Source organism: Chlorocebus sabaeus, chromosome 6, assembly GCF_047675955.1.
Source record: "Chlorocebus sabaeus isolate Y175 chromosome 6, mChlSab1.0.hap1, whole genome shotgun sequence".
Taxonomy (NCBI): Eukaryota; Metazoa; Chordata; class Mammalia; order Primates; family Cercopithecidae; genus Chlorocebus; species Chlorocebus sabaeus.
Window position 1 is genome coordinate 12,214,136 of NC_132909.1, and position 25,198 is coordinate 12,239,333.

A 25,198-nucleotide genomic window follows, 5' to 3' on the forward strand; every position below is an offset into this window, starting at 1 on the left:
CTCTCTCCACAGCTTCATCCTCATCAACCTTCTGGTTCCCCAGGAATATGCTAAACTCAAACCAACCTCAGGACCTTTGCACTTGCTCTTTCCTCTGCCTAGAAATCCCCTGCCTTCCAACTCCAGGCATAACTGCTTCCTTCTTGTTTTTCTCTTTCTTTCTTCCTTTCTTTTCTTTTCTTTTCTTTTCTTTTCTTTTCTTTTGAGCTGGAGTTTCACTCTATCACCCAGGCTGGAGTGCAATGGCTTAGTCTCTGCCCACTGAAACCTTCACCTCCCTGGTTCAAGCAATTCTGCCTCAGCCTCCCGAGTAGCTGGGATTACAGGTGTGCACCACCATGCCTAGCTAAGTTTTATATTTTTAGTAGAGACAAGGTTTCACTGTGTTGGCCAGGCTGGTCTTGAACTCCTGACCTCAGGTGATCTGCCTGCCTCGGCCTCCCAAAGTCCTGGGATTACAGGTGTAAGCCACCGCGCCCAGCCCTTCTTGTTTTACACATGTCAGCTCAAATATCACTTCCTCAGAGGTAACTGCCTGGCTCTATGGTCTCTAAATGAGCCTCCTGCTCCCTTTTTGATTATATTGTCCTGTCTGTAAACCTTCTTGCTCTGTTGCCCAAGCCGGAGTGCAGTGGCATGATCATAGCTTGCTGCAGTCTCGACCTCCTGGGCTCCAGTGATCCATTTCAGCCTTCCAAGTAGCTGGAACTGCAGGCGTGCACCACCATGCCAGGCTGACAAAAAATTTTGTTTTCACCGGGTGCGATGGCTCACACCTATAATCCCAGCACTTTGGGAAGCCAGGGTGGGCATATCATGAGGTCAGGAGTTCCAGACGAGCCTGGCCAGCATAGTGAAACTTTGTCTCTACTAAAAATACAAAAATTAGCTAGGCATTGTGGCCTGAGCCTGTAGTCCCAGCTACTTGGAAGGCTGAGGCAGGAGAATCACTTGAACCAGGGAGGCGCAGGTTGTGGTGAGTCAAGATCGCACCACTGCACTCCAGCCTGGGCAACAGAGCGAGACTTCATCTCAAAATAAATAAGTAAATAAATACAAAAAAATTAGCCAGGCGTGGTGGCGGGTGCCTGTAATCGCAGCTACTCGGGAGGCTAAGTCTGGAGAATTGCTTGAACCCGGGAAACAGAGGTTGCAGTGAGCCAAGATTGTGCCATTGCACTCTAGCCTGGGCCACAAGAGCAAGACTCTATCTCAAAAGAAAAAAAAAAAAAAGGAAGAAATTTTGTTTTGTAGCGGCACGGTCTTGCTTTGTTGCCCAGGCTGATCTCGCGCCCCTATAATCCCCCTTCTTTGGCCTTCGAAAGTGCTGGGAATTAACAGGTTGTAAGCCACTGCCATGCTGTTTCTGTATCATCATCTCTAAAATGGTGATTAAAATAGGGCCTTTGCTGGGCGCGGTGGCTCACGACTATAATCTCAACACTTTGGGAGGCTGAGGCGGGAGGATCACTTGAGGTCAGGAGTTACAGACCAGCTTGGCCAATATGGTAAAACCCTGTGTCTACTAAAAATAAAAAAATTAGCCAGGCATGGTGGTGCACACTTGTAATCCCAGCTGCTGGGGAGGCTGAGGCACGAAAATCGCTTGAATCTGGGAGGTGAAGGTTGCAGTGAGCCGAGATCATGCCACTGCATCACAGGCAGGGCAAGAGTGAGTGAGACACATCTATTATTCCAGCACTTTGGCAGGCCCAGGCCGAAGGATCACTTGAGGCCAGGAGTACGAGACCAGCTTTGGCAATATAGCAAGAGCTCCTCTCTACAAAATATTTTTAAAATATAAAAAAATAGGCTGGGCGCGGTGGCTTGCGCCTGTAATCCCAGCACTTTGGGATGATGAGGTGGGCAGATCACAAAGTCAAGAGATCGAGACCATCCTGGCCAACATGGTGAAACCCCGTCTCTACTAAAAATACAAAAATTAGCTGGGCGGGGTGGCGCGCGGCTGTAGTCCTAGCTACTCCTAAGGCTGAGGCAGGAGAATCGCTTAAACCCGGGAGGCGGAGGTTGCAGTGGGCTGAGATTGCACCACTGCACTCCTGCCTGGGCGACAGAGCGAGAATCCGTCTCAAAAACAAACAAGCAACAACAAAATAGGGCTTTTGGTGAGGATAACTCAGTGTTTTGCCCATAATGACTGCTGATTAAACGTTAGGTATTGTTATTTATTTTGTGTATGATTGTTTACCTCTTGCATTGAATGAACGATTCATGAGAGGAAATAGGTTCACTTAGTCACTCCTGAAACTTCAGCACCTAGAACAGAGCCTGGCCCGTTAGGCACTCAGTAAACATTTTTGAATGAATGAATGAGGCAGGCACGATTATGAGGCCCCACCTTCCAGATGCGGAACTGGAGCTTTTGGGTCACGAAACCAGACAGTGGAGGAGTCAGGATTCAAACCCAGGTCAATCTGGTTCCAAAGTTTCTACTGTTTGTCTCTGTGTCCAGAGGGAGTTCTTTTTCGACTCTAGACTTCACTTCTCCTGCCTATACTCTAGGTGTTTACCCTCGTTGGAGACTTGGGGAAGGCGGTCCAATATTCTTGAAATCCATTGTCGGGTTTTCTACCCTCCCCTTTTACCCCACAACTTTCGAGCCATCTCTGCCTGACACGCGGGCTAGTCCAAGCCTCACAGCTGGGCCTGTGCCAAAGCCCGGAGTGGATAATACGGTTGTGGGAGGCCACGGCTCTAAGGGCGCAGTTAAGGGCCTGGGGCCGCAGACAGAGTGGTGGGGAAGGTTGGGGAGGGACTAACAGACCGATGGGGGAGGGATTTAAATTCCGAGGGCGGAACTAATCCTATAAGAAGGTCCTCTCTGGAGAAGTACTATACTATAAACCCTTGGAGGTTCAGGGGGCAGTGCTAATGATTCTGTGGGCAGGAATAAAACTTTAGCACCCGCAAGATTCCGGGGGTGGGGCTAAGAGCCTGGGGGTGGGCCTAGATGTAATAAACAAGAGCTCCCTGAGCGGGTTTGGGGCTGTAAGGTCGGGCCCTGTTCTTAAGGAGGGAGCTTTTGGAAAATCCAATGAAAATCTGAAGAGAAGGTTTTGGGGATAGGGGAGTGACTACCTCCAACCCATCCTCCTCCCGGAGCTCGGGGCTGCGCTTCAGGCTGAAAGAAGGAGAGGCCCTGCCCCTTCCAATCCCTCTGCATCCCTATTGGTGTAAGGCCCTGCGCGACAGTCTCTCATTGGTTCTGAAAGGGCGAGGAGGGGGGTCTAGAGAGAAAACACTCTGGCTGTGGGCGGGACCAGAAGGTACCTAGGGGGATCTGGGCGCAGCCAATCCTGGCCCGAGGATTGTGTTGGGGGGCTTGGCAGGGGGTGTCCTACCCCCTCTTCTGGGCATCCTGGGGGATGACCCCAGCGCCAGGCCCGGCGCTGGCCGCCTGATGCCAGGCAAGCTGAGCTGGGGATGCTGGAACGAAGGGCGTTGCTATGGCAACGGGAGGCAGGGCCTGGTGGGGGGGACCGTGCCCGAGCTGGGACCGGGGGGGCCGGCGGTGGCTGTGGTGGGACGATGGCGGAGCGCGGCCCGGCCTTCTGCGGCCTGTACGACACGTCCTCGCTGCTGCAATACTGCAACGGTGAGACCCCTCCTCAGTTCCGACCTTGGCCCCGCCCAAGGCTGGACCCATCTCTTCTTGCCCCAACCTCCTCCTTCCAAGTCCCCATCCCCCTCCCTTGCTGAAGATCCCCCTTTCCTCTCCCTCAGCAGCACCCTGACCCAAGAGAAGGTCCCTGGCCCCCAAAACCCAGATCCCAGCCCCCCATCCACTTGGATCCTCCGCTACTCCAGAGGTGACTAGACGGAGAGGAGAGAAGGGCAGAACACGAAGGAACCAGGGATTGGAAGGGGGAAGGACCTGGGAGTCGATTGGGCCTGGAACTCTGCCCTTTCTCCCTTCAAGCTTCTGGAACGCTCCCCTATCTCCGTGGCAGGGGGACAGACAGAGGGGGTGGGGATGGATTTGGTGTTGAGTTGAGGGCAGAGTGTGGCACTGGAAAGGGACAGTCAGAGGACTTTGCCTTTAGGATACCTCCCAAATCCTCTGGCCCTGGCCCTCCCGTGCATTAGAACCATCCCTTCTCCCTAGACAAATGCGTGTGATACCAGAAGGGCCACTGTGGGTGTCAGGCTCAGGTGAAGGGAGATAGGAGAAGAGGGGAGTTGGGAGGGAAAAGTGGGAAGTGAGGCCTGGTCTCTGGGAAAAAGGGCTGAGGATGGGGGGATGGTCAGGAGGGAGCAGAGGGCTTGAGTCACAGGGGTGGGGATGGTGGAGGTGTGGGGGTTGGCAGGATGGGCTGGCCAAGGCCTGACAGTGCAACTGGCCGCTCTGGGTGGGGCACAAGTGTCAAGATGAAAGCACCTCTATTTAACTCAGTTTGGAGGTTCAGTCCTCTGGGCACACACCCTAGTGCCAGGGACCACTGGAATTAGCAGGGGACCCAGAATGCTTATTTTGTCCTCCTCTCTCCCTCTAAGAGCCAGAATGACAGGGTGGCCATTCCTGGGTTGAGTATGGGTTCTTGCATTGATCGGCTGTGTGTGCATGTAACAAGTAACGTCACCTTTCTGGGCTTCAGTACCCTTCCTCCTCCTCTCCTCCTAAAATGGATTATGCCACTACGACTACTAGAGTTGCCAAAAGCATTAGGTATCATAAAAATAGTTAATCCTATTCTGGATTTATCGAGTATTAACATGAGCTAGGAACGCGCTAAGTGTTTTGTGTGAGCAGCGCCTGGCACATGTAAACTCACGGTATCAGATGCCATTTTTTTCTGGTCGTATTATTAATGGTAGGTAGGACCAGGCTGAGCAAAGGAGGTGACTGGGTCCCCCGCCCCCACCTACTGGCTGGGTGATCTTTGGCGTGTCTCTGCACACTCCTGCTAGCCTCCTTCCTTAGTTTCCCGTTTGCAAAACTTGATGCCAACAAGACCCCTAGAGGTTTCCCACTGTTATGAGCTCTAAGTGCTGACGGCTCACTCCTTCTGACCTCAGGAGGCTCCCATCTCCCTCTGCAGGTCCAGGCACCGGACCTGGGAGGCGCTGAGTTGGGGGCAGGGCGGACAAGCCTCGGCAGGCGATTGGGCTACGGGGGGGAGGAGGGAGGAGCGGCGGCTGCACTGCGGAGCCCAGAAGGCCAGTTGGGCGGCCTATGGACGCGGGATGGCAGGTGCGAGCTCCACGCCCTGTCCCTGTCTAAGCTACCACCTTTACTTCCACCAGGCTGGGAACCAGGGCTTCCTTGGTTGTGGTCAGCAATGAGTCTGGGTATGAGTATTCTGGGGGAAAAGGGGGAGAGGGACCCCTTGGGTCTCCGCCCCTCCCACTTTGGGAAAATGAGCGGGGTTGGGGGGGCCACTCGGGGAGTCATTTTGGTTGCATCTATAGGCTGGAGAGCCAAATCTGGGGCGTGGGGTAGAGGCGAAATAAAGAAGGAGAACAGAAAAGAGGAATGCCTGCTGGGGAAGAGTTTAGGTGTCATCCCCGTCTGCATTCTCCCTTGGGTCTTCTGGGTCTGCGATGCGCTGCCTGCAACCCCCAAGTCCGCCGCCAGGGGCCGCCGAAGCTCTGTCCTTGCAGCTGGCTCTAGGGTCGAACCCCAGGGTGAGGAGAGGAGGGGACATGGGGAGGCTAGGCACGACCTTTTGACTGGGAAAGTCTTAGAAACAGCGAAGAGACGTTGGTATTCATAACATCATCTTCGTCGGAGGATGTTGGGGATCAATTCTAGAACTTTAGTGTCATTAGGAGTAGGTTAGTGTGTCATTTTGCAAATGCTCTTATCACTCATAGATACTTAAAGTCTTAGTCATAGAATCTTTTTTTTTTTTTTTTTTTTTTTTTTTGAGACGGAGTCTCGCTCTGTCGCCAGGCTGGAGTGCGAGTGCAGTGGCGTGATCTTGACTCATGGCAACCTCTGACCTCCCGGGTTCAAGTGATTTCCCTGTCTCAGCCTCCAGAGTAGCTGGGCCTACAGGAACACACCACCACGCCCGGCTAATTTTTTTTTTTTTCTTTTTCTTTTTGTATTTTAGTAGAGACGGGGTTTCACCGTGTTGGCCAGGATGCTCTCGATCTCCTGACCTCGTGATCCGCCCGCCTCGGCCTCCCAAAGTGCTAGGGTTACATGCCTGAGCCACCGTGCCTGGCCACGTCTTAGTCATAGAATCTTAAAGCCAGAGCGAGAGGCTCCTGGGTTCACAGAATCTTAGAAAATAAGATGGAAGGGACTTCCCCAAGGTCACAGGGCCAGCGCGCTGCAGCAGAGAGGAGTGTGGGGATGGGTTGGAGAGCGGTGGGGATTTCCTTCCCCCTTCAGAGTCCTCTTCCTTGGCCCATCTCCAAGTGTCCCAGCCTCAGGTAGCGGGACAGGAAAGGGGCGTGGCTGGCCCCCTCGCTTTGACCCAGGAAGGCGGGAGGGACCCGTTGGGTACTGGAGCTCCTGGGTGGCCCTGCAGCGGGCACTCCCCCGTCTTTCAGATGACAATTTGTCGGGCACGAGCGGTATGGAAGTGGACGACCGCGTGTCGGCGCTGGAGCAGCGGCTGCAGTTACAGGAAGACGAGCTGGCGGTCCTAAAGGCGGCGCTGGCGGATGCTCTGCGTCGCCTGCGGGCGTGCGAAGAACAGGGAGCTGCGCTCCGCGCGCGGGGCACCCCCAAGGGCCGGGCGCCTCCGCGCTTAGGCACCACTGCCTCGGGTATCCCGGTTAGACTGGAGGGGTGGGATGGGGAGGACCGGGGCCTGGTCCTCACACTCACCCTCTTCTGTCCCCATCCCTCCAGTGTGTCAGCTCTTGAAAGGCCTTCCCACCAGGACGCCCCTTAATGGCTCGGGACCCCCGCGGCGCGTGGGTGGCTATGCCACGTCCCCATCCTCTCCCAAGAAGGAGGCGACCTCCGGGCGCAGGTAAGGCACAAGGCCGGGACCCCCAGCCTCTTCCAAGACCTCGTGGGAGACAGAGGTGGTTTGTTTGCCTGAGCTCCAGCAGCAGAAGGTGCAGGGAGGATGTCGACCGCTCATGGCACTTGCCTGCTGGCCTCGAAGGCTCTGCCCCCAACTGTGTGCTCTCTTTTAGCAGTGTCCGCCGCTACTTGTCACCAGAGCGCCTGGCCTCGGTGCGCCGCGAGGACCCCCGCAGCCGGACCACATCCTCCAGCAGCAACTGTAGCGCCAAAAAGGAAGGGTAAGGACTGGGGCGGCGTCAAGCAGCAGAAAGAGATAGGAAGTGGTCGAGAAATGTAGTCATGCCCCAGGCCACGAGGTCGTAACCTAGAGTGGGGCCAGCTGGTTCAAATGCGGGGACAGTGCCAGAGCCTTGGAAGGACCAATCTTGAGGTGGCACGGTAACAGAGGAAGGTCTGGGAGGGCGGAGTCAATATTTGAGGGGCGTGGCCAGAGTTTTTAGGAGCTGGACAGTCAGGTCTACAGGGCGAGGAAGTCAGGGAGGAGCTTGGCTTATGGACGTGGTTATTAAAGTAAAGGAGAGGTCCCGTTGAGTTTCAGGGATGAAGTCAAGGGAGCAGCCACTGAGTTTCTGCAAGGAAAGAGGGAGTCTGAGAAATTTAAGGGTGCGGCCAGAGTGTTCGCCTGGGCGAAATTAAAACCTGGGGTACGGGGTAACAGAGGCCGAGACCAAGGGGAGGCATGCCAGATTCCAGAAGCCTTGACATCAAAATCAGGGGACACTGCCTGGTGGAAAAGGGCGTGGTTTAAAGGTTAGGCGGGGCCGTAGGGGCGTGGTCAAATGCAAGAGGTGGAGCCAACTTGGAGGCCTCGAAGGTACTCAACTAAGGAGTACGTGAAAATGGACGAAGGCCGGGCGCGGTGGCTCAAGCCTGTAATAACGAGGCAGATCACGAGGTCAGGAGATCGAGACCATCTTGGCTAGCACAGTGAAACCCCGTCTCTACTAAAAAATACAAAGAACTATTTCGGGCCTGGAGGCGGGCGCCTGTAGTCCCAGCTACTCGGGAGGCTGAGGCAGGAGAATGGCGTAAACCCGGGAGGCGGAGCTTGCAGTGAGCTGAGATCCGGCCACTGCACTCCAGCCTGGGCGACAGAGCGAGACTCCATCTCAAAAAAAAAAAAGAAAAAAGAAAAGAAAATGGACGTAGTCAGAATGCCTGGCGGGCCGGAGAAGGAGCTTTGCGGGGAGGTAGCAGTCAATTCTCAAGCGACTGAGTCAACTCAGGGACAGGGTTAGAAGGCAGCAGGTGGTTGAGATCAGAATGACAGGTGTGGTCAACTCCAGAGGCGGGGCCATACTGAAGATCTGGACCGAGTAAAAACCTGAGGTTATAATTCTAGCAGTTTGGGAGGCGGAGGCGGGATCATCGTTTGAGCTCAGGAGTTCGAGACCAGGCTGGGCAACATAGCGAGCCCTCGTCTTTACTAAAAATGAAAATAAATTAGGCCTGGCGTGGTGGCTCACGCATGTAATACCAGCACTTTGGGAGGCCTAGGCGGGTGTTTCACAAGATCTCCATCCTGGCCAACATGGTGAAACCCCTTCTCTATTAAAAATACAAAAATTATCTGGGCGTGGTGGCGCGTGCCTGTAGTCCCAGTTACTCGGGAGGCTGAGGCAGGAGAATCACTTCAACCCAGGAGGCGGGGGTTGCAGTGAGCCCAGATCGCGCCACTGCACTCCAGCCTGGCAACAGAGCGAGACTCAGTTAAAACAAACAAATAAAAAACAAAAAAAACAAAAAAAAGAGAGAGAGAGAAAGAAAATAGCCGTACGTGCTGGCCTGAGCTTGTCGGTCGACCCAGCTACTTGGGAGGCTGCAGCGGGAGGATCACTTGAGCCTAGGAAATTCAAGGTTTCAGTGAGCCATGATCACGCCATTGTACTCCAGCCTGGTCGACAGAGCAACACACTGTATCAAAAACAAAACAAAATAAAAATCACCCTAAAGCTGGAATTATGGTGTAGTGGGCGTGGTCAGAGCTAGGAGGCCACCCAAGGGCAAGACCAAGGTCAAAAGTTGCACATTTCAACTCTGCTCAAACATAGCAAACACAAATACAGCGTTATGTATACTCCAGGCACTTCCCAATAATTAACCAATTTCATCCTCTCAACTATCCCCTGGAGGTGTGGGTTATCTTTATTTATTTATTTATTTATTTAGAGACAGAGTCTTGCTCTTGTTGCCCAGGCTGGAGCACAGTGGCACAATCTTAGTTCACTGTAACCTCCACCTCCCTAGTTCGAATGATTTTCCTGCTTCAGCCTCCCAAGTAGCTGGGATTACAGGCGCCACCCACCACGCCCTGCTAAGTTTTGTATTTTTAGTAGAGATGGGGTTTCACCACATTGGCCAGGCTGGTCTTGAACTCCTGATCTCAGGTGATCCGCCCGCCTCGGCCTCCTAAAGTGCTGGGATTACAGGCGTGAGCCACCGCGCCGGGCCGGGTACTGTTATTATCCCCATTTTTAAAATGAGGAAACAGAGGCAGAGGTTGAACGACCTATGTACACTGGTAGGAATTAGCAGAACGGGGGTTTTAACTTAACAAGGCGCGCTCCCGAGTCCGTCTTCTCAACCACTCTCCCCCACCCACCCTGAAAGAACCTGGGATCGGGAGTCCATAATCCGGGATGTGTGACCCAGTGGGACCCTCCGGCTCCAGGGGCGGCCGTGGAGGGCGGGGCAGGGGCGCGGCGGTCCGGGTGCCTCCCAGGGCCGGAAGCGGCAGAGCCGGTCCCGGCTCCACCCCCGGCCCTGAAGCTCCGCCAGCCGCCGCCATGAGTAGCTTTGGAGCTGGGTGAGACCCTTTTGCAGACGACCCCCTATCTCCTCTCCGCGCTCCCGGGGCTTAGATCTCAGGTCTCCCCCATCCCCTGGGGCCCAGGCCGGCGTGGGGACACGCCCCTTCCCTTAAACTCTCCAGGTTTCTCCCGCTGCTTGACGTTTGGGGTGCTGGGGGACTGCGGGTGGGGGGCGTTGGGAGCACCGTGCTGATTAGGAGGGAAGGGTCCTTGGTGACTCCCTTCTTTCAGGATCGCGTCCCTGCCGCTTCGTGCTGTGTGATCTTTGGCGATCACTGCCTCTCTGGGCCTGTGTCTTAGGCTCTGCAAGATCAACCGAGCAAAGCACACGGCCTGCAGAGAGGCAGCGCTCTGCCCCTTACTCGCCCCGTTTTCATCGGAGACCTCCGGGGAGCGGTGGGGAGGAGGAATGGTTTCTCCCCTTTTCTGACCTGACTGCTAAGACCTTTTGTTTTTCTTTGTCCTTTCCTGACAGCAAAACCAAAGAAGTTATCTTCAGTGTGGGTGAGTGGGGAGATGGGGAAGGGCTTGGTGGAAGCTTGCTTGCTGGGGTGACAGGCTGGAGCCAGAGGTCAGGAATCTTGGCTACTGGGTCTTTGCCTTTCTGGCCTCAGTTTCCTTGCGTTTAAAAAAAAAAAAAAAAAAAAAAAAAAAAAAAAAGCTGGAAGAGGAGAGGGAATAGGGATGGGACTGGTGTCAGTGCCTGACCTCTGGGGGTGTCCTGGCAGAGGATGGCTCCGTGAAAATGTTCCTGAGGGGCCGCCCTGTGCCCATGCTGATCCCAGATGAGCTGGCACCCACCTACAGCCTGGACACACGCTCAGAGCTGCCTTCTTGCCGGCTCAAGCTGGACTGGGTGTATCCTTTTCTGGAATCCCCTCAGTGCTCCCATCCCTTCAAGAGGAAATAGAAAGGCGGTCAAGGCAGCTCAGGCCTGTAATCCCAGCACTTTGGGAGGCTGAGATGGGAGGATCGTTTGAGGCCAGGAGTTTGAGACCCGCCTGGGCAACATACAAAAAAACGTACAGCACGTTCAAGGGCTGTGTGACCAGAGTGGAAATGGTGCATTTGAGCAACAATGAGTTGGGAATGGCTGGGAGCCCAGGCTTTGGAGTCTGACAGAGATGGGATCAAACCCCAGTCCAGCCCGTAGCTGGCTGTGTGACCCTGGAAAAGTCGCCTTGACTCTGTGTGTTAATTGCCTTCTCTGAAAAATGAATTTCATGGCCGAGGCGGGAGGATCACCTGAGGTCAAGAGTTTGAGACCAGCCTGACCAATATGATGAAATCCCATCTCTATTAAAAATATAAAAATTAGCCGAGCGTGGTTGCATGTGCCTGTAAACCCAGCTACTCGGGAGACTGAGACAGGAGAATCGCTTGAACCCAGGAGGCAGAGGTTGCAGTGAGCCGAGATTGCCCCATTGCTCTCCGGCCGGGGCCACAAGAACAAAACTCCATCTCAAAAAATATATATATATATAGCCAGATATGGTGGCATGCTCCTGTGATTCCCAGCTACTCTGGAGACTGAGGTGGGAGGATCACTTGAGCCTGGGAGGTCGAGGTTGCAGTGAGCCATGATTGTACCATTGCACTCCAGCCTGGACAACAGAGTGAGACCCTGTCTCAAAGACAAAACAAAACAAAAAATTCAAAATAATAATAACGCAAGCACTTACTATGTGACAGACACTGTTCTAAGTTATTCCAGGTATGAATTTGTTTTTTTACAACTAGTGGCCTCCGAGAGCTCTCCAAGACCTACAGTTTGGAAATTATTATACCCCCCTTTCCAGATACGGAAACTGAGATTATAGATCGGGACAAGAATCCTGATTCTGGGACTCAAACTTTTTCCTAAAAGCCTACTGAGCTTGGAGTCCACACCCCAGGAATCCGGTCCGTGTCTGCTTCTCTCTGAGCCTTGGTTTACTCTTTGGAGGAGACAGGGTGGTTGGTGAAATGGCCTGGCCTTCTGGGAGCCCAGAGCCTTCTCGAGGCAGCTGGAAACATCCCCTGGAATCTGTCCCGAATGTCCTGCCAGTGGGGCTTGATAAGCATCTGATGAGAGGTGGCTGAGACTGCAAAAGTGTGGACCTCAGATTGCTCCCCTCTGCAGTGACTGCAGGGCAGAGCAGTTTCCACTGGGTCAGGATATATGTATACTGACAATCATTCGGGTATTTTCTTGTTCTTGAGACACCCAGTCTGGAGTGCAGTGGCACGATCTTGGCTTACTACAATCTCCACCTCCTGGGTTCAAGCCATTCTCCTGCCTCAGCCACCCGAGTAGCTGGGTGGCATGCGCCACCATGCCTGGCTAATTTTTTTTTTTTTTTTTTTTAGTCAAGACAGGGTTTCGCCATGTTGGCCAGGCTGGTCTCGGCCTCCTGACCTCAAGTGATCCACCTGCCTCGGCCTCCCAAAGTGCTGAGATTACAGGCGTGAACCACCGTGCTTGGCCCATTCAGATATTTTCTGAACATCTGCGACATAGGGCTGGGGACCCAGTGCTGACCATGACAGCATCCACCTGCCCTCCTGGGGCATACAGTCTAGCATGGGAACAGACTCGTTGAGAGTGACAACCCAGAGTGTGCAAGGCTGGGATGGGGAATCCACAGGGATGGGGCTGACCCAGCCTGGGGTCATGGAGGGCTTCCTGGAGGAGGAGATACAGAAATGAAAAGAACAGCCCAATCTCAGCCACCATGGAACTCACAGTCTTATCAGGGAATATGAGCAGTTAACAAATAAACCAGATAACTATCAGCCTGGGCAGCAAAGCAAGATCCCATCTCTACAAAGTTTTTTAAAAAAATTAGCCAGGGAAAGGCCGGGTGCGGTGGCTCAAGCCTGTAATCCCAGCACTTTGGGAGGCCGAGACGGGCGGATCACGAGGTCAAGAGATCGAGACCATCCTGGCTAACACGGTGAAACCCCGTCTCTACTAAAAAAAAATACAAAAAAAAAATAGCCGGGCGAGGTGGCGGGCGCCTGTAGTCCCAGCTACTCGGGAGGCTGAGGCAGGAGAATGGCGGGAACCCGGGAGGCGGAGCTTGCAGTGAGCTGAGATCCGGCCACTGCACTCCAGTCCGGGCTACAGAGCAAGACTCCGTCTCAAAAAAAAAAAAAAAAAAAAAAAAAAAAAAAATTAGCCAGGGAGGCTGAGTGCAGTGGCTCACGCCTATAATCCCAGCACTTTAGGAGGCCAAGACAAGTGGATTGCTTGAGCCCAGGAGTTTGAGACCAGCCTGGGCAACATGGCGAGACTGCATCTTTACAAAAAATATTTTAAAAATTAGCTGGGCATGGTGGTGCATGCCTGTAGTCTTAGCTATTTGGGAAGCAGAGGCAGGAGGACCACTTAAGCCCAGGAGATTGAGGTTGCCTCTTCTGTCGTTTATAAGGACACTTGTGATCGGATTTAGGGGTCACTCTGATAATCCAGGATGATCTCATCTTGAGATCTATAATTATATCTGCAAAGACTCATTTTCCTTGTAAGGTCACATTTGCAAGTTGAGGGGATTAAGAAACAGACATAGGCTGGGCTCAGTGGCTCACACCTAGAATCCCAGCACTTTGGGAGGCCGAGGCGGGCGGATCACCTGAGGTCGGGAATTCGAGACCAGCCTGACCAATGTGGAGAAATCCTGTCTCTACTAAAAATACAAAATTAGGCGGGCATGGTGGCGCATACCTGTAATCCCAGCTACTTGGGAGGCTGAGGCAGGAGAATCTCTTGAACCTAGGAGGCAGAGGTTGCCGTGAGCCGAGATCACGCCATTGCACTCCAGGCTGGGCAACAAGAGCAAAACTCCATATCAAAAATAAAAAAACAAAAAACAAAGGAAACAGACATGTTTTTTTTGGAGTGGGAGGGAACCATCAGCCCACTACAGGGGTGAGAGTGGAAACAGAAAAACCTCATTCCAATGAGCTTGTTGAGTCTGGTCCTCAGCCAATGTATGTGATGCAAAATACATTCCTTGGCCGGGTGCCAGTGGCTCATGCCTCTAATCCAAGCACTTTGGGAAACTAAGGTGGGTGGATCACCTGAGGTCAGGAGTTGGAGACTACCCTGACCAATATGGTGAAACTCCATCTGTATTAAAAATACAAAAATTAGCCTGGCATGGTGGCATGTGCCTTTAGTCCCAGCTACTTGGGAGGCTGAGACAGGAAAATTGCTTGAACCCAGGAGGCAGAGGTTGCAGTGAGCTGGGATCATGCCACTGCACTCCAACCTGGGCGACAGACTCCATCTTAAAAAATCAAAACAGGCCGGGTGTGGTGGCGCACGCCTGTAATCCCAGCACTTTGGGAGGCCAAGGCGGGCGCATCATGAGGTCAGGAGATCGAGACCATCCTGGCCAACATGGGGAAACCCCTTCTCTACTAAAAATATAAAAATTAGCTGGGCTTGGTGGCGTATGTCTGTAATCCCAGATACTCAGGAGGCTGAGGCACGAGAATCGCTTGAACCAGGGAGTCGGAGGTTGCAATGAGCTGAGATTGTGCCACTTTTCCAAAAAAAAGAAAAAAGAAATAAATAAAAAGAAAACAAACAACAAGAACAAAAAGACACATTCCTTAACCGGCCCCTGGGTGGCTCCAGCTATGGCTACCGTGGCCGAGACTGCCGGGCCAATCTTTATTTGCTGCCCACCGGGGAGATAGTGTACTTTGTGGCCTCCGTGGCTGTGCTATACAGCGTGGAGGAGCAGAGGCAGCGACACTACCTGGGACACAACGATGACATCAAATGGTGAGATGTGGGAGGGAGGGGACGGGAGGGAGCTGCGGCCGGAGGTGGAGCTCCAGCCCCTGCCTCTCTAGGCCTCTTTTCATATTGCCACCCTGTGGGGTTTGGGGCGAGGCCAAGACTTTGCTCCCTCTCCAAAGCCACCAGGTGCCCTCAGGATAAATTCAGTGGGAAAATGTGGATTGAATATCAATATTTCAGTATTTCAGATGTTTTAGTTGGGTGTGGTGGTGAGCCCCTGGGGTCCCAGCTACTTGGGAGGCTGAAGCGAGAGGATCACTTGAACTCAGGAGGTCGAGGCTGCAGTGAGCTGTGATTGAGCCACTGCACTCCAGCCTGGGTGAAAGAGCAAGCCTTGTCTCAGAAAAAATTCAGACAGTGAATTCACTCAATTCCTGGATCTTTCCCTTCTTTTGAAAATCTGGGGCTGGGCCCAGTGGCTCACACCTATAATCCTGGCACTTTGGGAAGCCCAGGCGGGTGGATCACGAGGTCAGGAGATTGGGACCATCTTGGCTAACACGGTGAAACCCCGTCTCTACTAAAATCACACAAAAAAATTAGCCGGGCATGGTGGCGGGCACCTGTAGTCCCAGCTACTCGGGAGACTGAGGCAGGACAATGGCGTGACCCCAGGAGGCAGAGCTTGCAGTGAGCCGAGATCACATCACTGCACTCCAGCCTGGGCGACAGAGCGAGACTCCGTCTCAAAAAAAGGAAAAGAAAATCTGGGGCCGGGCGTGGTGGCTCAAGCCTGTAATCCCAGCACTTTGGGAGGCCGAGACAGGCGGATCATGAGGTCAGGAGATCAAGACCATCCTGGCTAACATGGTGAAACCCCGTCTCTACTAAAAAAATACAAAAAACTAGCCGGACGTGGTGATGGGCACCTGTAGTCCCAGCTATTCGGGAGGCTGAGGCAGGAGAATGGCGTAAACCCAGGAGGCAGAGCTTGCAGTGAACTGAGATCCCGCCACTGCACTCCAGCCTGGGCGACAGAGCGAGACTCTGTCTCAGAAAAAAAAAAAGAAAAGAAAAGAAAAGAAAATCTGGGCAGCGAGGTGGCTCACACCTGTAAAACCAGCACTTTGGGAGGCCAAGGCGGAAGGATCGCTGAAGCCCAGGGGTTGGAGGCTGCAGTCAGCTATGATCCTGCCACTGCACTCTAGCCTGGGGGGACAGAGCAAGACTCCATCTTTTTTTTTTTTTTTTTTTTTTTTTTGAGAACTAGTCTCACTCCCTCTCCCAGGCTGGAGTCTAGTGGCACTATCTCCACTCACTGCAACCTCAGCCTTCTCGGTTCAAGCGATTCTCCTGCCTCAGCCTCCTGAGTAGCTGGAACTACAGGTGCCCGCCACCATGCCCAGCTAATTTTTGTACTTTTAGTAGAGACAGGGTTTCCCCATGTTGGCCAGGCAGATCTCGAAGTCCTGACCTCAGGTGATCCGCCCGCCTTGGCCTCCCAAAGTGCTGGGAGACTCCGTCTCTTAAAAACAAAAACAAAAAAACTGAATAGGCATTCCAGACAATTCCTGGTGGTTGGAGCAGGGTGGTGTAAGCCCCCTTAAATCAGTGTGCTCTCCTGGCCGCTATTGGAAGTACAGACCTGTGTCCTGCTGGCATTTGAGTTAGAGACCCCAGGCCTGAGTCTTGCTTCTGAGCCAGCGTACCCGGAGGGCATCCGCTTACTGCTATTAATGGACTAAATACATGTTTATTGACTAAACTGAACCAGCCAGTTTGTGGAATGAATGTCCTGGGTCACTGGGAGCCTCCTCTTTCCCACTGAGCCCTGGTCTGTCTGTCCCTTTCTGCAGCTTGGCCATCCACCCGGATATGGTCACCATCGCCACGGGACAGGTGGCGGGCACCACTAAGGAAGGGAAGGTAATGGAAGGGAGGGGAAAGCCGAAAAGAGTGCAGGACGCAGTTGTGGGGGACAAGCAGCTGGCCCCCTCAAGGTAACAAGCCTCTCTTCCCTGCAGCCGCTGCCACCCCACGTGCGCATCTGGGACTCAGTTTCCCTCTCCACCTTACACGTGCTGGGCTTGGGGGTGTTTGACAGAGCCGTGTGCTGTGTAGGCTTCTCCAAATCCGTAAGTCCTTCGCCCACCCTAACCCCGCCCCCTCGCCCCCAAAAGGAGGGCAAGTGCCCGCACCTTTTCACCCATCCGTTGGGTTGAGAGCTAGGAATTCTGCTGGAGGCGTGGCCCGCCTCTGTGACGTCACAATGAGGGCGTGGCCTCATTCCAAGGGGCGGGTGAGTTACCGTGCCTGGCCAGCTCTCAGGCATTTTTAAACCCAGTACCTAGGGCCCAGCTGCTCCTTGTCCATTTGCAGGCGGGTTTTGGCATGTCCGGGCAGAGATAAGTACAGAAGGCGAGAGTAAGCCTTTAGGAATTTGGAGAGCAATTTGACAGCAGCACAACATCCAAGTGTGTGATTGTGGGCTTTTTTTAAAAAAAATCATTTTGGCTGGGCATGGTGGCTTATGCCTGTAATCCCAGCACTTTGGGAGGCTGAGGTGGGAGGATCATTTGAAGTCAGGAGTTTGAGACCAGCCTAGCCAACATAGTGAAACCCGTCTCTACCAAAAAAATACAAAAATTAGCCTGATGTGGTGGCGGGCGCCTGTAATCCCAGCTACTTGGGAGGCTGAGGCAGTAGAATTGCTTGAACCCGGGAAGGGGAGGTTGCAGTGAGCCGAGATCACGCCACTGAACTCCAGCCTGGGCGACAGAGCGAGACTCCGTCTCAAAAAAAAAAAAAAAAAAGGACAGATATGGTGGCTCACGCCTGTAATCCTAGCACTTTGGGAGGCCGATGCAGGTGGATCACAAGGTCAGGAGTTTGAGACCAGCCTGACCAACATGGTGAAACACCGTCTCTACTAAAAATACAAAAATTAGCTGGGCATAGTGGCAGGTGCCTATAATCCCAGCAACTCGGGAGGCTGAGGCAAGAGAGTCACTTGAACCTGGGAGGCGGAGATTGCAGTGAGCCGAGATCGCGCCATTGCACTCCAGCCTGGGCGACAGCGCGAGACTCCATCTTAAAAAAAAAAAAAAAAATTATAATTAGCTGGGTGTACTAGTGTGGGCCTGTACTCCCAGCTACTTGGGAGGCTGAGGTGGGAGGATTGAATGAGCCCAGGAGATCGAGGCTGCAGTGAACTGTGATCACACCACTACACTCCAACCTGGGCAATATGGCAGGACCCTGACTTAAAAAAGTAAAAAATGAATAACAATTGGTCAGATGCGGTTCATGCCTGTAATCCCAGCACTTTGGGAGGCCAAGATGGGTGGATCATTTGAGGTCAGGAGTTCGAGACCACCCTGGTCAACATGGTGAAGCTCCATCTCTACTAAAAATATACAAAAATTAGCTATGTGTGATGGGCACCTGTAATCCCAGCTACTCAGGAAGCAGAGGCTGGAGAATCACTTGAACCTTGGAGGCAGAGGTTGCAGTGAGCTCAGATCCCACCACTGCACTCCAGCCTGGGGGACAGAGTGAGACTCTATCTAAAAATATATATGTATATATATAAATCATATTTTACATTTGTATCATATTTGATTAAAATATTGGTCTTCAATGGATTAGGGAGTAAAAAATAGCCAGTCTCCTGCACAGATAGCTTAAGAAGCACTGGTTTGGAGCCTCACGGGTTTTCTGAGGCCTAAAGAAATGTTTAAGAGCTTGAGGTGGGGGTAAGCTATATTGTTACCGAAGGTGTGGGAAAAATAAAACCTTGCCAAATCAGAATTAACCTGTATTTAATGAAAGGCATAAAAACCCAACAGTGGCCGGGCGAGGTGGCTCATGACTGTAATCCCAGCACTTTGGGAGGTGGAAGTGGGTGTATCACCAGAGGTTAAGAGTTCAAGACCAGCCTGACCAACATGGTGAAACCCTGTCTCCACTAAAAATACAAAAATTAGCGGGGCATGTGGTGGCATATGCCAGCTACTTGAGAGGCTGAGACAGGAGAATCGCTTGAACCAGGGAGGCGGAGCTTGCAGTGAACCAAGATGGTGCAACTGCACTCCATCCTGGGCAATAGAGTGAGACTCAGTCTCAAAAAAATAAATAAATTAATTAAATTAAATTAAAATAAAAAACCCAAAATAATACCAACCTGGTTAATTGCTGAATTTCACCTACATCAGTCATTCTATATATATGTCAATGCAAATGAAATGATGTCAGCAAGAATTCCTGGCTAGGGGTGCTGGCTGCAGAGAAACAATAGCTGAAGGCAAATGAGATGAGTTTCTTAGGGATGAGTCATTTCAAGGCATAGTATGAAAACCATTTCAGATGTCTTCACAGCTTCTAATGGAGGGTGTATTTTAATGTGTTTCCTGCGAAATGGCAGGGCCTTTGAAGGTCTTTTTTTTTTTTTTGAGACCGAGTCTCTCACTGTCGCCCAGGCTGAAATGCAATGGCATGATCTTGGCTCACTGCATCCTCTGCTTCCCAGCTCAAGCGATTCTCCTGCCTCAGCCTCCCAAGTAGCTTGGATTACAGGCACCTGCCACCACGCCTGGCTAATTTTTTGTATTTTTAGTAGATACGGGGTTTTACCGGGGTTTTACTATGTTGGCTAGGCTGGTCTTGATCTCCTGACCTTGTGATCCGCCCACCTCGGCCTCCCAAAGTGCTGGGATTACAGGCATGAGCCACCACGCTCAGCCTTTTTTTTTTTTTTTTTAATATTTAAATTTGTTTTGTTTAAGAGACAGGGTCTCCCTATATTGCCCAGACTGGCCTCAAACTCCTGGGCTCAAGCGATCCTCCCACCTAGACCTCCCAAAGTGCTATGATTACAGGCATGAGCCACTGTGCCCAGCCTGAAGGTTTTAAAACAGGCCTGTGTGGTGAATGCCTTGATGGGCATGGGGGAGGATGGGTCCTGACTCCCTTTGCCTCTGTCCCCCTCCTCTCTCCTCCTCTTTAGAATGGGGGCAACCTGCTGTGCGCAGTGGACGAATCCAATGATCACATGCTCTCGGTGTGGGACTGGGCCAAGGAGACCAAGGTGGTGGATGTTAAGGTGAGGTGACTTTTCTCATCCTCTCCCCCTGGGTGCCACTGTGGGACTTGCCCAAGCTCAGTGGTTAGGAATCTGCAATGAGATAGACCCGTGTTTAAGCCCTGGCTTTACTCCTTGCTGGCTGTTTGACTTTGAGCAAGCTGCTTGTCATCTCAGAGCCTCGGTGGCCTCATCTATAATATGGGGATAATAGGCTGGGCAAGGTGACTCGCACCTGTAATCCTAGCACTTTGGGAGGCCGACATGAGAGGATTGCTTCAGCTCAGAAGTTTGAGATCAGCCTGGGCAACATAAGGAGACCTATCTCTACTTAAAAAAAAAAAAAAATAAAGCCAGGTGCGGTGGCTCATGCCTGTAATCCCAGCACTTTGGGAGGCCAAGGCATGCGGATCACCTGAGGTCGGGAGTTCGAGACCAGCCTGACCAACACGGAGAAACCCTGTCTCTACTAAAAATACAAAATTAGCCGGGCGTGGTGGCGCATGCCTGTAATCCCAGCTACTTGAGAGGCTGAGGCAGGAGAATCTCTTGAACCCAGAGGTGGAGGTCGCAGTGAGCCAAGATCGCACCGTTGCACTCCAGCCTGGGCAACAAGAGCTAAACTCCGTCTCAAAAACAAACAAAAAAAAAAACACAAAAAAAACTCCTGGCACTTAAAAAAAAATTAGCTGGATGTGGCGTGCACCTGTAATCCCAGCTACTTGGGAGGCTAAGGTGGAAGGATCGCTTGAACCTGGTAGGTTAAGGCTGCAGTGAGCCATGATTGCACCATTACACTCCAGCCTGGGCAACAGCATGAGATCCTGTCTCAAAAAAAATAAATAAATAGATAAAATAAAATGGGGATAATGGTAGCATCTTCCTCGTAGGGCCTTGGTGAGTGGCATCGTCCTCACAGGGCCTTGGTCAGGATGTGGGGATATGTGGTGTGGTGGACCAGGCCCAACAGAAGGGTGGGTTTGAGGTGGCTGCTGACTCTGCAGTCCTGTGGTGTCTCGATTTGCCTCTCTGGAAGGTGACCTATTTTATGGATGAGGCATGGTTAGGGGAAGACATACTTGCCTCAGGTTGCATACCTATCCTGGCTGGGGGCAGGAAACTTTGGTTTTGTTCTATTTATTTACTCAAAAAAAAAAAAAAAAAAAAAAAAATCCAGGCACGGTGGCTCATGCCCGTAATCACAACACTTTGGGAGGCTGAGGCAGGTGGATCACGAGGTCAAGAGTTCGAGACCAGCCTGGCCAACATGGTGAAATCCCATCTCTACTTAGAATACAAAAATTAGTTGGGCGTGGTGGCACGTGCCTATAATCCCAGCTACTCGGGAGGCTGAGGCAGGAGAATTGCTTGAACTCAGGAGGCGGAGGTTGCATTGAGCCAAGATCATGCCACTGCACTCCAGTCTGGGTGAGAGAGCAAGACTCCTTCTCGAAAAAAAAAAAGGAAAAGTTCAGGTGTGCAGCATACAACCCGAACAGCTGTACAGGGCAGTCCTGTGAGGGGCGGGTATAGTAGCCTTGGGGACTTTGAGATCTTCATTCAGAATCTCCCCCACCCCCAAAGTGCTCCAACGAGGCTGTGTTGGTGGCCACCTTCCACCCCACGGACCCCACTGTGCTTATCACCTGCGGGAAATCTCACATCTACTTCTGGACCTTGGAGGGGGGCAGCTTGAGCAAGCGGCAAGGCCTCTTTGAGGTGAGTGCCAGGGATTTGGGGGACAGGCTGGCCCTGAGAGAAGTAGTCAGGGACAGGCAGGGAGGTAGCAAGATCCCCCACAGGGTGGCAGGGGTTTGGGATTACAGGGACGCTGAGATGTTGCCTGCTGGGGCCTCAGTTTCTTTCTCCATACCATGGTGATGATCCGCCTTAACTCTGGATTTAAGAGGGTGGCCGGGCACCATGAGGTGGAAGGATCGCCTGAGTTTACGGCTGCAGTGAGCCGTGATCACTCCAGCCTGGGTGATAGAACGAGACCCTGTCTTGGGGAAAAAAAAAAAAAAAAAAAAAAGTCGTGAACATTCAAAGGGGTGAAGAGTATAGCAGCTCCTAGCAGAGAGTAAATGCTCAATAAATGGGTACTGTGGCGAGGTGGCTCTCGCCTGTAATCCCAGCATTTTGGGAGGCTGAGGTGGGAGGATCCCTTGAGCCCAGGAGTTCGAGACCAGCCTGGGAAACATGGTGAGACCTCATATCTACAAAAAATACAAAAATTAACCAGCATGGCGGTGCGCACCTGTAATCCCAGCTACCTGGGAGGCTGAGGTGGGAGGATCGCTTGAGCCAGGGAGGTTGACACTGCAGTGAGCCATGACGGTGCCACTGTGCTCCAGCCTGGGTGACAAAGTGAGACCCTGTCTCCAAAAAAAAAAAACCAAAAACAAACAAACAAAAAAAACTGAGGTGCTGTGGTTGTCAATATGAGGGATAATCAGAGAACTCGGAGGCTGCCTGGCTGAGAGAGCCACAAGCTGAGGCAGACAAACTGAGTGGGAAGCAGAGGGTGGGAAGACACAGGGCTTCCTCCATAGGGCTCATTGCCTTTGGTGAGAGATGGGCTTCCACCCCAAAAAGGGAAGCCCAGAGAACACTGGGCATGGGGATGAAACAGAGACACTGAGAAGGTGGAGTGAGGCAGGGAAGGGGACGTAGAGAGACAGACTGAAGATGAGGAGGGAGGAGGAGAGAGAGGACGAATGAGGCGCTGACAGGAGTGGAGAAGTCAGGGGGACCAGGCCGGGCGCGGTGACTCACGCCTGTAATCCCAGCACTTTGGGAGGTGGAGGCAGGTGGATCACGAAGTCAGGAGTTTGAGACCAGCCTGGTCAACGTGGTGAAACCCCATCTCTACTAAAAAAAGTACAAAAATTAGCCGGGTGTGGTGGCGTGCGCCTGTAATCCCAGCTACTTGGGAGGCCGCGGCAGGAGAATCGCTTGAACCCAGGAGGCGGAGGTTGCAGTGAGCCGAGATTGTGCCACTACACTCCAGCCTGGAGACAGAGTGAGACTCCATCTCAAAAACAAAAACAAAAACTAAACAAAATTAGCCGGCCGTAATGGTGCAGGCCTGTAATCCCAGCTACTTGGGAGGCTGAAGCAGGAGAATCATTTGAACCTGGGAGGTGGAGGTTGCTGTGAGCCGATATGTACCACTGCACTCCAGCCTGGATGACAGGTGAGACTATGTCTCAAAAGAAAGAGTCAGGGGGACTAGAGAGAGGGCAGGAAGTGGGCCCAGGGGTAGGAATGCGAGACAGTTGTGGTCAGAACCTCTAGGCCACCGGAGCACTGCAGGCGGGATGGAGTCAGGTGGGAGAAGTGATGCTCCACGCAGAGCCTTACACCCAAATGCATACAGGGGATTCCCTGGCCACGGTCCTGGGTGACAGATGACCTCTGGGAGGCTACCTGCTTCAGTGACGCTCTGAAACCTTCCTTTCCTCCCCCACCTTAGAAACATGAGAAACCGAAGTATGTGCTGTGTGTGACCTTTTTGGAAGGTGGCGACGTGGTCACGGGGGACTCTGGGGGGAACCTCTATGTTTGGGGCAAAGGTCAGTGTCACCCTATTTGTTTGGTCCCCAGTCCAGTCTTCCCAAACACTCCTGGCTCTGCCTCCCTTCGTGGAATGCTGCTTGTGTGGAATGAGTGTAAACGGATGTCCGATTCCAACACCCCCGTCAAGGCTCAGCTCAAATATCCCCACCTCCAGGAAATCTTTATTGACTCCCCTCCGCCTTGACCTCTGGAAATCCCCTGTTAGGGATCAAGTCCAGATTATCAATGAATGGGTTAGTTCAGTTGTGGTTAGATGATGAATGGATGGATGGGCAGATGGAAGGAAGGACGGATGGGCAGATGAATGGATACATGGACAAATGCTTTGTCCCAGAGTGTGGATCAATGAATGAGTGAACGAAGGAATGAATGAAGGTGTGATCCTAGGAAATGGATGGAAGAATAAGTAAATGAATGTGTCATCCTCCTTAAAGGAAGAGTGACTAGGTAAAGGAACAAATGAGTGGGTTGTTACCACTAATGGCTAGCTATGTTAGTGAATAGGTTTTGTTTTAGGCAGTGGATCTATACAGCAATGAATGAATGAGTGAATGAGTGAGTGAATGAATGGATGGTTGTTTCAGCCAATGGATTAATGTGTTATGAAGAACAGATTGTTCCAAGAAGTTAATCAATGATTGGATGAATAAATGACTGTCTTAGCCAATGGTTGAGTGAAGAAATGCTTGTTCCAACCAATGGATGACTTTATTAATAAACTAATGGGTTGAGGCTGGGAGAGTGGCTCATGCCTGTAATGCTAGTACTTTGGGAGGCCGAGGCAGGAAGATTGCTTGAGCCCAGGAGTTCTAGACCAGCCTAGGCAACATAGTGAGACCCCATATCTACAAAAAATTAAAAAATAATAATATGCTGGGCGCAGTGGCTCATGCCTGTAATCCCAGCATTTTGGGAGGCCAAGGCAGGTGGATCATCTGAGGTCAGGAGTTCGAGACCAGCCTGGCCAACATGGTGAAACCCTGTCTCTACTGAAAATGCAAAAGAATTACCCAGGTGTGGTGGCGTGTGCCTGTAATCCCAGCTAGTTGGGAGGCTGAGGCGTAAGAATTGCTTGGACCTGGGAAGTGGAGGTTGTAGTGAGCTGAGATTGCACCACTGCACTTTAGCCTGGGTTACAGAGCAAGACTCTGTTTAAAAAAAAAAAAAAAAAATTAGCCGGACATGGTGGTGGGTGCCTGTAATCCTAGGTACACGGGGGTTGGGGGGGTTGAAGTAGGAGAATCGCTTGAACCCTGGAGGCAGAGGTTGCAGTGAGCTGAGACAGTGCCACTGCACTCCAGCCTGGGCAACAGGGCAAGACTCCATCTCAAAAAATAAAAAAAATAAAAATAAAAAAGAGAGCCCAGCTTACCTGGAGGAAGTGAAACCACATTTGAGTCTTGAAGGTTGGGAATTAAAGAGAATTATTGTTTCTTCCTCTCCTCTCTCGGTCTCCTTCCTGACCTCACAGCCTTCAGCCTCGCCACCTCCAATTAGGTTTCTTCCCAGAAGCAAATGTAAATCTGACCCAATCCCTCCCCTTCCACTGCTCCCAGGTTCCCTTATGACAAGTCCATGCTCCTCACTGAGGCCTCCAGGACTCTGCCCAATCTGGCCCTGCCATCTCCTGCCTTGACATTCATGCCCTTGTATGTTACACTTAATCACACCAAATCTCTATTAGTTCCCTCAGTTATCCATGTTCTTGCCTACTCTCTGCTTTTTGCAACAGAAACTTGTTCCTTCCACTTCGAACATTTTCCCATCCTCTCTTGTCTCAGCTGACTCCTACCCCACCTCCAGATCCTTGCTGAGCTATCTCCTCCTCCAGGAAGCCCTCCCTGACTCACCTGGCTGGGTGGAGCCCTCTATGGGATCTCAGTCTCCTGGGTGTGCGCCTGGGTCTTCTGGGCCTGAACACCTGGGGTTGGCGCTGACTTACAGTGAGCCTTGCAAGGGTAGGGTGTGTGGTTGCCTTGGTCACCACT

The 25,198-nt window shown here is 52.1% G+C and overlaps 1 protein-coding gene across 6 annotated transcripts in view; it reads left to right on the forward strand.

Moving 5' to 3' along the window:
- The first annotated feature begins 3,260 nt into the window (after positions 1-3,260).
- EML2 (EMAP like 2) overlaps positions 3,261-25,198 on the forward strand; it is a 37,336-nt gene continuing 15,398 nt past the window's right edge. The window contains exons 1-12 of one of the 6 annotated variants that reach the window (XM_037991842.2): positions 3,261-3,616; positions 6,523-6,741; positions 6,827-6,950; positions 7,123-7,227; positions 10,295-10,323; positions 10,548-10,677; positions 14,444-14,593; positions 16,408-16,477; positions 16,576-16,686; positions 19,557-19,652; positions 21,216-21,350; positions 23,107-23,206. In XM_037991842.2, coding sequence (XP_037847770.1) covers positions 3,445-3,616; positions 6,523-6,741; positions 6,827-6,950; positions 7,123-7,227; positions 10,295-10,323; positions 10,548-10,677; positions 14,444-14,593; positions 16,408-16,477; positions 16,576-16,686; positions 19,557-19,652; positions 21,216-21,350; positions 23,107-23,206 — 1,441 coding nt within the window. In that variant the 5' untranslated portion in view covers positions 3,261-3,444. Of the gene's footprint in view, positions 3,617-5,158; positions 5,311-6,522; positions 6,742-6,826; positions 6,951-7,119; positions 7,228-9,767; positions 9,816-9,923; positions 9,942-10,294; positions 10,324-10,547; positions 10,678-14,443; positions 14,594-16,407; positions 16,478-16,575; positions 16,687-19,556; positions 19,653-21,215; positions 21,351-23,106; positions 23,207-25,198 lie in introns of those variants that run through there. The other 5 variants (XM_037991841.2, XM_037991843.2, XM_037991844.2 and 2 more) reach the window with 5 other exon arrangements.